At 34.2% G+C, this 12,209-nt stretch overlaps 1 protein-coding gene across 3 annotated transcripts in view; it reads right to left on the bottom strand.

The window, feature by feature from the left end:
- Positions 1–11,977, bottom strand: part of LOC127154102 (uncharacterized) — a 105,490-nt gene extending 93,513 nt beyond the window's left edge. For all 3 annotated transcript variants that reach the window (XM_051095504.1, XM_051095505.1, XM_051095506.1), the window contains exon 1: positions 11,676–11,977. In XM_051095504.1, coding sequence (XP_050951461.1) covers positions 11,676–11,712 — 37 coding nt within the window. In that variant the 5' untranslated portion in view covers positions 11,713–11,977. The remainder of the gene's footprint in view (positions 1–11,675) is intronic.
- Between the last annotated feature and the right edge of the window lie 232 nt (positions 11,978–12,209).

Genomic DNA, 12,209 nt, shown 5'->3' with positions numbered 1-12,209 from the left:
GGGTGCCAATTGCGGCCAACGTGAACTACAGAAACACATTTATTATTTCATCATGAGATTCTCCCCCCCACTTTTTATCTTTTCATTTCAATGAAAGATTAGAATTTAGTGATTTTTTTAAAATGAAAGATAAAAAAGGTTAAACAATGCAGATTTATTTCCATAGCTGCCTTTGCTCATATTTACCAAGGGTGCCAATATTTGTGGAGGGAACTGTATATCATATGCAGATAACTCAGTGATTGTGAGTCTTCACCACAAAAAAAGGATCTGGGGCATGGTCCTGTTGTGGAGGACTTCGTCTCATGGTGTGACCAATTTTCTTTTCAGTTGAATGTTAATAAAACGAAGGACATAGTGATTGATTATAGAAGGTCTCCTCCTAATCCCTGGACAACAGCAATCAAAGGTTTGGACACTGAAACTGTCGACACATGTAAATATTTGGGGGTGGTTATAGGCAATAAGTTGATTTTTATAAGGGGATATTATTTTTACAGATTAATTAAAAACCACTGCATGCAAACTGCACTGCATACATTTTTATCATTGAATTACTAATCATTTGGATCTGTATTCTAAAGTGAAGATCATGATAACTCCTTAGTAATGACTGAAGTCATTAAAAACTATTGAGGTTTTTGTAAGGTTCTGGACAGTTATACTTTCGATGGATTTGGTAGCACTTGAGTCATTACTAGTTGGTTTCCATGATCTTCACTTTAGAATACAGATCCAAATATTTAGAAATTTCTTCAGAAGGATGTAGTTAGGGCTGGGCGATAAAACGATAACGATATGTATCGCGATAGACACGTGAACGATATCAATAAAAATATGTTCTATAAAACGTTCGATATTTTTTATTCTTCGTCGGAAGAAAACAGAGGTTGCGAAGCAAGTTTGGTTGCATTAACAAAGGCACTCGCTCTATAACCTAGCAACGTGGGAGTGACAAAATTATTAAATTAATTTCTTGTATTGTAGAATGGACGCTCAGCACCGCCAAGAGTTTCGCGCCATCGTTAAAACGAAACCGAAAGTAAAACGCGCGCGCGCATTCAAAAGCAGTTTTAATACCCCACGTTTAGAGATCGACTCCCCGATGTGCGCAAATTAGACTACATAACATATCTAGGCTGTAGGCTATAGGTTGTGTAGTTGTATTTAATGCAACCTTAATATTCATTTAGTGCTCCTAAATTTAGTTTTGGTGCTCCTAACTACTTGAAGTTGGGAACACCAGTGCTACCAAGTAAAAAAAGTTAATTTCGATCCCTGAACACAAGCAGCAGACCACCATGGAGAGGTACTCTGCATCAGTGCCTTATGACAAAGAATCTAAATGGTACAAAGATAAAACGGAGGCAGTGGCATATTTCTCTGTTTATACTTATACACTGCACTATTTTATTACACTTTATTAAGCATTTCTTACATTTTCTTTCATTTTGCACCTTAAATGTTAAGAGATAATTAAGTGTTCATTGTGACTTTAGAATTATGTTTACATTTTAATTATTTGAGTTTTCCATGGTTGTTGACATTTCTGTCTTAATAACTGGGGGGGTTATGATCAGAGGAAGGTTAAGTTTAAAATAAAAATGTTGAAATGTAATATATTTTTCTCCTGTTCCTTATTTTAAATGGGTCATAAAAAATATCAATAATTATCGATATCGACCGATATGAAACACTGATATCGTGATACAGTTTTCAGCCATATCGCCCAGCCCTAGATGTAGTAATACTTAAGTTGTTACTATCCAAAACTTTACACATACCTCAATAGCTCACTGCTAGAGGATTATCATGATCTTCACTTTAGAATACAGATCCAAAAAATTAGTAATTCCTTCTGAAGTATTTGGTATTACCTGAGTCATTATTAGTGAGTTACCATGATCTTTATCTTAAAATTAATTATACATTTTGCATTCTTCTGGAGATTATTAGCTATTCAATGGACATGTCTCTTTTCAAGTAAATTATGAGTCTTTATGTGAGTACTATTATATGCACAATATGAAAATAGATGGCTAATATAGTGTCCCTTCTTCACTTGGAAGTACATTCAGTTATGTTTGACAACTGGAGAAATTGTTTTTTGTTTTAAAAAAAAAAAATGAAGTAATGGTCTATCAGTATTTACAGTTTTTGCATAGTTACTATATTGGGCTTTATTGAAGGTTATGAAAATAACGAATTTATATGCATTTTTTATTTAGTCACCTAAATGAAACATTCTTAAAATCTTTGAGTTGAGATGTTGAAGAATTTGGTATCCTGTGGCTCCCTTGTGTAGACAGCATTAGCATTATGGCCTTCATCTTTGAACCACATTAAGATTAAATGGACAATATTTTTTGTATTAAAAACAAATAGGGCAGGTTTTATGTTTTTAGGTGATAGATGCAGAAATGGAAGAATCCTAACATAACATTGCATTTGCAAACAATAGTATAACGGAGCAGGTTTTAGGTTTGTAGGGTGTGTCAATAGGGTCTGGCTGCAGACATGCACCTGCACTCTCAGACAACTGCACTTCCGCAAGTGACATAATTTGCAGTCCATTTTATTTTTTACTTTATTTTATATATTTATTATTTTTTAAATCAAATCCCTTAACATTTTACAACAGTAGCCAGGTGGTGAAGACAAGAAAAAAGAAACTAAATTACAATGTCACTCACAATCACCACCTGCACTCTCTGCTACCTGCGACGTCACTTGAAATCCACACAAATGGTGCGTGTTGCCGGTGGAGACAAGAAGCTGTGTTGGTTAAACGATTAAAACTAATTTAGCCTAACATACAGGGTCCTGCAAGTCATCTGTAGAAGATAAAAACAAGACCCGCAAATCCCTGGCCACAGAACAGCAGAATATGAACGAATATGAATATGAACGAGAGATTATGAAGTCTCTTGTTAAGCGTTTTCCTCCCGTAGAAAACCATTAAACACTTAATATGTCTGAATGTATTAAGATGCAATTAAAAGAAGAAATTCGATACACAGTTTATTAATATAATGTATATGTAGGCTATACAGTGTTTTCATTTGCAAAACGTGGAATAATGTGGCATAACGGATTAAGATGATAAAGACTAAACTCAATATGCTCCTATTCATTATTAAAACAACTACACACAAGCAGGTGAGCCCAGAATAAATGCATTTTCCCATAAAGAATAATCTCTACAGCTCTTTTATATAATTGTCTTTTGTTTATATTGATTTTCTACAGGAGGAAAACGTCTATTTAACGCACTGCGTTCTGGGCACGTCTGCTTGCCTATACAGAGTTGGTCCTTTTAACATCACATAATGCCTTTCTTATGGCGCGTTCATATCTGCTGGTATATCGTTTGACAACAGTAAGGTTTATTGAATTTGGTCTTTATCATCTTAGTCCGTTTTGCCATTAAGCGTTTGCTGGGCAAGTATGAATGTGAAAGTTTGCGCATTCATGGCCATATGCTTGCCTTGAAGTACATTAAATTGATAAACTACATCACAAATTTGATAGTTTAATGGCACTTAATGTATCTTAATACATTAAGCCATATCAAGTGTTAATAGTTTTCTATGGGAGGAAAAAGCTTAATGAGAGACTTTGCACATTGTGTTCATATTCTACTGTTCTGTGGCCACGGATTCACAGGTCTTGTTTTTATCTCCTACAGATGACTTGCAGGACCCTGTATGTTATGCTATTAAATTAGTTTTAATCGCGTGGCAACACGCACGATTTGTGTGGATTTCAAGTGACGTCGCAGGTAGCAGAGAGTGCAGGTGACGATTGCGAGTGGCATTGTAATTTATTTTATTTTTTCTTGTCTTCACCACCTGGCTTCTGTTGTAAAATGTTGAGAGATTTAATAAAAAAAAATAAAAAATAAATAAATAAAATAAAGTAAAAATAAAATCGACAACAAGTGACGTCACTTCCGGAAGTGCGGTTGTCTGAGAGTGCAGGTGCATGTCTGCAGCCAGACCCTTCTTAGGTCTGTAGATGCAGAAATGGAAGAAACCTAAAATAACATTGCACAGTTTTCATTAAATATTAATTATTGTTAGAGCAATAAATAAATACATACATATGTCAAAAGCCAAGACAAACAAATGATTTTTCTTATGGATTAACATTGAAGTCAGAAAGCAGCTGTTGAATGTGATCACTTTAATGTTTAAATAATGATCATAATGATCAACCTCTGAATGCGTTGCTGTGCATTTAAACATAGAATATCTCAAAAGCAGTACTTTTACCTTTTTTAATATGTATTTTTATTTACAAAGCTTTAACACGTGCAAATAAAGACGTTTAATGAGGATGCTGCAGTAATCGCGCAATCTCATAAACTGGATGCAATGCTTTCAGTTTTATATAAAACAGCTCACAAACACCTGATTTTACCTCTTAATGTCTTCTAATGGATGGATTGTATACAACCGCTGCAATATTTTTTATGTAAAAGGCTTGAAAAGACATACAAATGCTTTACATTAGTGAGCACGTACGAAGTTCACTCGCTGATCGAAGCGGTCACAGATCTATGATCTTTTACACTGTTCTCTGGACAGACAGTCATCATTTATGAGCTCTGACCTGATAATAATCAGATATGTTGGTGTAGCTTGTTAGTATAAATGAAATTCACATATTTATTTGTATTTGTAACCAATTTTAAACCAATTTTTTTCTCAGCCAATGTAAGACTACGGGACATTTTTTTATTTTTAATAATTAATTATAAGAAAACTGTACATCTGATCAGTCTGAAAAAGGTATAGCACAGTTCTTGACATCAGGGCCCATGTTTCTGCTGAGTTTGGGACTTGTGGAATTAAAGCCCTGGGAAGAGTTAGAGTTGGAAATATTGGTCTCAGAAAAATAGCAATAACAATATGTTGGCTTTGCCAAGCCAACATAATAAACAGCCAAAATCCCAGTACTATTCATGCTAATAACCAAATAGTTAATAATGAGAATTGGACACTAAAGTGTTACCAATATTCTCAAACTCAAAGTATTTAAAATGAGAAGCGTACATACAATCATGCATATTAAGGTTATACTTTAACTTTTGATAATAAATCCGGTGTTATATTGTATATACATTGACCAAAATTTTAAAAATGCAACACTTGTTTTTGCCCCCATTTTTTAATGAGCTGAACTCAAAAGAATTAAGACTTTTTCTATGTACACGTCACCCATTGAGCATGTTTGGGATGCTCTGTATCGGCGTATATGACAGCATGTTCCAATTCCTGCCAATATCCAGCAACTTCGCACAGCCATTGAAGGCAACAATCAACAACCTGATCAACTATGCGAAGGAGATGTGTTGCACTGCATGAGGCAAATGGTGGTCACACCATTTTAGAGTGGCCTGTCTAATCAGCATATTGATATGTCACACCTGTGAGGTGGATGGATTATCTCGGCAAAGGAGAAGTGCTCACTAACACAGATTTAGACAGATTTGTGTCTGTCCAACAATATTTGAGAGAAATAAGCCTTTTGTGTACATAGAAAAAGTCTTAGATCTTTGAGTTCAGCTCATGAAAAATGGGGGCAAAAACAAAAGTGTTGCGTTTATAATTTTGGTCAGTGTAAATGTTCTACAGACTATACACAGTATTAAGTTCAATTAAGTAAGAAGTAACTACAGTTAAATTATTGAAAAATATAAGAGTAATCCTTTACTTTTTTTCAAAGGAAAAGTATCTTAAATTACAGTAACTAATTACTTAGTAACTAGTTACACACAACACTGATTGTATTTCATGTTGCGTTTTTATTAACCTTGATCTCCCTGGGAGAATCAGACCAACAGAGACCAACCCAGATAGCAAGCCCCGATTCTCATTGAAATGTGACACTGCAAGCTAAGTATCTGCATTGGTGCAAAGATAATTAAAAAAAAAAAATGATGCTAGTACTTCAGTAGGTTTGTATACAACTGTCACAAATCGGTCACAAGTCGGTCCACTTATCACCAAATGTCACCCTTTCATACCATTGACATTCACATTACACAGACTGTTGCTCCACACCCCGGCCTACATTTCCCATCATCCATTGCGCTGATTACACACACACAGCTGCAACCAATCAGACACTATTTAAGCCTTGGACTTCCTTCTCCTATCGCAGAGTAAGGTATAGCGTTTAGTGTCTTTACTGAGCCATCTCTAAGTTATCCTGTGTCTAGTCTGGTTTTCTAGCAGCTTAGAATATTAACCACACCATGTTTGTTCATTTAGCAAGACGAGAACTGGTTCCCCAACTAAGCCTGGTTTTGAATGAATTTGTGCTCTTTGTCACTGTCACCTTTGGTGGGCCAAACAAATTTTGCTATTTGGGAACTTCCCAGGTCAGGGTATTGGTTAAATTATATGTTAAATTTCAGCTTGTTTTTCACCAAACCCTATCATATACCTCCAGACCACTAGAAACATACAACAATTGTGGCATGGGACCACTCTGTGATACTTTGTGTCTTTTTAAAAGCTTGATGTTGATCACCATACACTGCCATTATACTGTATGGACAAGCATGCACTGAACTTTTTTTTTATTTTTTTTTATCTCTTTTCGTGGTCTGAACAATAAAAATGAACATATGGCAACAGAACAACAGAACGGTTAGTAAATTATTACAATTTATATTTCTGGGTGAACTATCCCTTTAATATTATGTGTTTATTCCAATGATCTATATATAATGACTGGATCGCTCATTGTGTTCTAAACTGCCGATAGGCAGTGAAGCCACCGGAAGTGTTTGATCCGCCATCTTACTATTCCCTACCTGGTAGATTAAAATCTGTACCAATTGTAATTAGTCAGCGTTATTTCTCCAAGTTATGATGTGTATTTTAATGTCTCTAAGTGAGCAACATCTATTCAAACCTTCTTATAAAGATCACGCAAATTATATTAAGTGCTTTAAATTACATTTATCTGACTATAACACCACCTGATTTTGCTCACTTTCATCAATAAAAATCTGAAACAAAGTCAGCCGCATCTCTATTCAAACACAGCTGTGTTTATGAATGAACGTCCGTTCAAAAGTCACTGATTCAATTACAAATTCGTAAAGAGTTGCAAATGATTCAGTGATAAAATCACTGACTTATCGCCATCTGCTGACAGTTTTAGTTTAATTTTTAAAGTTTCATTTTCATTTTATCTTTTTAGTTATTTAAATAATTTGATATTACTATATTCAAAATGTTATATTTAAAATTTTTGTATTATTAATGTGTATTATTAACATTTATTTCAAAATGAATGTATATATGTTATGTATGCTGAATTAACAAACGTTTAAATCATTACCCATCAAACACAAAACGTTTTTACAACTTTTCACAACATTGTATTTTGGTTGCAATTAGATAATGTTGTAGTACAACGTTTTAAAAGATAGTAAAAAAAAAACGTAAATTCCACGTTCGTCTACGAAAAAGAAACCAGACCAAACTACAACTTTCGGGGACGTTTTCTTCAGGTGTTAAAATAACATAATATGCACGTTGGAATAAAACGTTTTAAAAACGTCATGAAAGTACCCAAAATACAACCTTGCAAAAACTACGTTCTTAAAAGTACTTAAAAGGATTCAAAATTAATACGTGAATCCTTACTTTCAGTTGTATTTTCTCATTTAACAATATCACGTTTGTCAAAACCAGACCAAACTACAACTTCCTGCAGAGATGCTGTGTCATCCTGGACAGAAGTCAGTTTCAGATCCACCTTCCACACCAGACTTCTCATATGGATTGCTGTCTACTAGCATATTATTTGTTCTCCTCAGAATTTAGTGCATGCAGACATTACTCAGGAACATGATCACAAATACTGCAAGAACAGAGAATGTGCCGTATTTCAGATATGAATGTTAATTGCTCTTAAGCATTAAATTTTTTTTTTTTTTACTGTTTTTTTTTTTCCCAAAGCACCTGTAAGCCAATTCACACTGCCGTACTCCCAACTGGGGGGAACACACTGCCTCAACCAGTGTGAACTGACGATTATGCTGTATGTTAGGTGTGAGATGTGTTAAACCTTGTTTTCTATGATGCATATATTTAAGTACACCAGTGTGAATCATAATTCCTCCACATTTGCTGTATAATCAATAACCGATTTGTCAAAGTATTCTTTCAGTGGTTAAGGGGATTTCACATGATAGGCGGCAGCCCTGGTCACTGAATTGATCTCTAAAAAATGAAGTGTAGATTAGACGTAGAATTGTTTTTTTGGTTTTGTTCAAAGTTTATAACAGGGGTTCTTAACTCCGGCCTGTGTGATCCACTTTCCTGCACAATTCAGTTGCAACCCCAACCAAACCCACCTGAACAAGGTAATCATTGTCTTCATGTTCTAATAGAAAGCTACAGGCAGGTGTGTTTGATGAAGGTTGGAGCTAAAAAAGGAAAGTGGATCTCACGAGTCAGAGTTGAAAACCCCTGGTTTAGATAATTCACTTCTTTACAGCCTTGTTTCTTTTTGGGGTTGTACTGAATTCTGTGACCCACCAAATTTTGTGTACCTAGGCACTGCATTGAGTTAATCTAACCTACTACTAAACCCAACCCTCTAGTCCTACCATTTTTTTTTTTTTTTTTTTTTTTTGTCGTATTGATTACCATTTGTATAACCATAGTTAAAACGATGTTTTTGTAGCAAAACCAGTTTTAATTTGTGGTTACCATGAAATTGCTATATATATATATATATATATATATATATATATATATATATGTATATATATATACACATACACACACACATACATATACACATATTCACATATATATATATATATATATATATCTATATACACATACATGCATACATATATATATATACATATACATACATAAATATATATATATATACATACATAAATATATATATACACATACATACATATATATATATATATATATATATATAAGTTGGTGTTTGCTTTTTTTCTGTTAAAATATGCATTGAAATTTCTTGGACTTTGTTGTCATATTCAACTTTGCCAGTCATTGCATAATTTTCATATGTTGTACTTTATTTGAAACCATTATGCTTTATTGGTGTATATTCATGCATTTGTCTTGTTTATTGGCTTATTTATTTATTTTTGTGAACTACCCATATCACATTACTTTTTATATTTTGTGAATAAATACAACGAGTGATAATTTTTGTGTAGTATAAAGTATTAGGCCTACATATGTTAACCTAGCCTTATAAAACCGACGAAGTCAGCAATGCTACAAGGTAAGGTGAAATGTAAATAAGTGCTTTTAGCAGGGCCGGCCCGTGGCATAGGCGAAATAGGCAAATGCTAAGGGCGCCGCCGATCACTAGGGGCGCCAAAATGAGTGAAGTGTTTTTTTTGTTTGTTTGTTTTTTACCAATACTACTTCAATGCTATCAATTTAAAATATTACAAAAAAGCGATTATCCGACAAAAACATAACTATTCGGTTCGACGCATGATCAGTCTTCCCCCGCACAGCCGCACTTCCACATACATCAGTCACCTGATTGTGATAGATGTTCACTTCACTAATAAATTATCAGTATGTCAAAAAGACCGAAGCCCTCTGGTGCCTAGGAAAGAAAAAAAAAGTAGAGAAGAAGAGGAAAACCGGTACAAAGACAGAGGTAATATGATGTAATGAATGGTGATCATATAAATTAACTACATGAGCTAAAAGTTTGTGAACAAACTTCATGTTGGCCTAGTCTTAAAGTTTAAAATAGGGTAATAACAATGGAGTACCAGAGATCCGAAACTTTGTAACATAATCGTGTCATTTTTCGTGTCGCATGATAACACATTTAAATAATATTTTTTACGCTAGTAGTAGTGTGTGGTATTTGGAGATCTATGGTATTTGGCTAATGGAATTGGCTAATTTAGTAATGTTTGTATATAACTGGGCGTTCAAATATAATTGTTCAAATGAATACAGTTTTGTGCTGAAACACCAGATGTAATTATTCTAGCTGTTTGTGTTTAATTTATAATGTGACTTAGGCAGCACCTATATTTTATAGTAAAATAAGGTTAATTTTCAATAACTAACATTAACAAAAATAATAAATACTGTTACAGATGTATTGTTTATTGTTAGTTCAAGTTAGTTAATACATTCACTAATGTTAACAAATGGTACCTTATTGTAAGTGTTACCATTTCACTGTCATCAGCTTTTTTTTTTGTTTTTTTTTTTTAAAGAAAATGTATTATTGGTGGAATGGGCTGTGAAGCAAGGGGCACCAGGTAAAATCTTGCCTAGGGCAGCAAATTGGCAAGGGCCGGCCCTGACTTTTAGGATCAATAGACAGATTTAACACTCCAAAGAAAACATTTTGATGGCAGCATGTAAAGTACCAGTTTGGACGTGGTAAGTACGTTATAAATACGTTTTTCACAACATTCCAAAAACGTTTTTACAACGTCTCCTTCCAATGTTTTAAAAACGTTATAAAAACATTTTTGCAACATTGTGAAAAAAACTTATTTATAACGTTTAAAAAACCCAACATTTGTCGTATGACAAATACGTAATAATACGTAGTAATACGTCGGAAAAAAACGTTATTAGAACCTTTTTACAACATGAAAAAAAAACATTTTTATAACGTTGTTGTGTTTGCTGGGCATCTTTTCAGAATGAGCATTTTGTCATTTGTAAACATTGTGATCATCCAACGTTTATCATGTTCATCTGATGTTCGCTACTGTAATGAATATGAACGTAACTTTTTAATAAGCAGAGGGAATTCCGGACATTAAACAAATGAACGTTTACATGCATAGGGCGTTTGCGTTGTGAAAATTTACAGTGAGACGTCAGATATGAAAACGCTGACTTGTTAGGTGATGTTTTCTCATTAAAGTTGTATTATTTCCTATTCATTCAATAGAATGTTTGCAAATACTAGGGAATAGCAATATGGCTTCACTTCTATGACGTCATGAGCTATCCAGTTCTCTATTATAGATCAGTGGTTTATTCTAATATTCTAAACAATATATAATTTATGATACTAATTATACTAATAAATTTTTTCTCTCCCTGTGAGTGAGAAAGACTGATGCGATTTACTAAAATTGCTAAAAAATCTTGTACATTTATACACACATTTGACACTTTAAATATTACCAACAATATCAGCAGCACATATGTTCTGTTATAGGCTATTACTTTTGATATTTAAATATTATTTTAAATAACTGAAAATCAATCGTTGTGTTTAAAATTGTTTTATTTACTGTGCGTAATGGGTATTTAGATAAAAACAGATGTGGCATAAATACGGTTAAATAATGGTTTTTGGTCTGTCAGCCATGTGGGCCACATAAGGGCCTACAGCCCTTTTCAGAACGCAACCATACAAGACTAACATATAAGGCTCGCATATCTGTTTTTTCTTATTTGGCTCTGAAAGAGACAAGTGACTAAAATAGCGACGTATAGCACGTTCGGCTTCATCTGAGCGAATGTGATCACTGTTAATAAGGTAATAAAAATCAGAAATGAGAGAACATGATCCAATGAACGCTGCTTCCGATATCGAAGTGAAACCGAAAGTGTTTTAAAACTAAATAAATAAATAAATATAATTCAGGCACTTACCACACATTAGTAGAAAAATCTGAAAGAAGGTCTTCATAATGTTGATGTTTCCTGTAAAATCAGATTTCGGTGGATATTTTTATTGTCGTTTGTTTCTGAACCACACCCAAACGATCGACAGCGCCGATTGTCAACAGACCCACTAAATACCAACAGAGAAATTTCTATACCGACTGCAACTGACTAAAAGGGTTTCATTACGGTTTACATGCTAAAGAAAATGAAGAACATTCATGTTTTCTAATCCGAATGACTGTAGCCAAAGCCCTGCGCAGCCTCTAACGGGTAAGCTTCTGACGGTTTCTTCTTCTTCTTCTTCTTCTTGTTTTACGGCGGATCGCAGACTTATAAGTGCATTACCGCCACCTATCTCTCAAATGGACCATTGACACTCTAACTACAAAATTTCCTGATTATCCTACCAACACACATGCAACTTGATTCTTATACCCGTTCAGAGTCTTCATAAAGCTTCTTCCGGCGCTGCGTGTTCAACTCCTCCGCCTACCCTCAGCCCTCTTGGCGGGATTTAGA

The sequence above is a fragment of the Labeo rohita genome, chromosome 22 (assembly GCF_022985175.1).
Source record: "Labeo rohita strain BAU-BD-2019 chromosome 22, IGBB_LRoh.1.0, whole genome shotgun sequence".
Lineage (NCBI taxonomy): Eukaryota > Metazoa > Chordata > Actinopteri > Cypriniformes > Cyprinidae > Labeo > Labeo rohita.
Note: the sequence above shows the minus strand (reverse complement) of the source record. Positions and strands in the feature narration are given on the sequence as shown.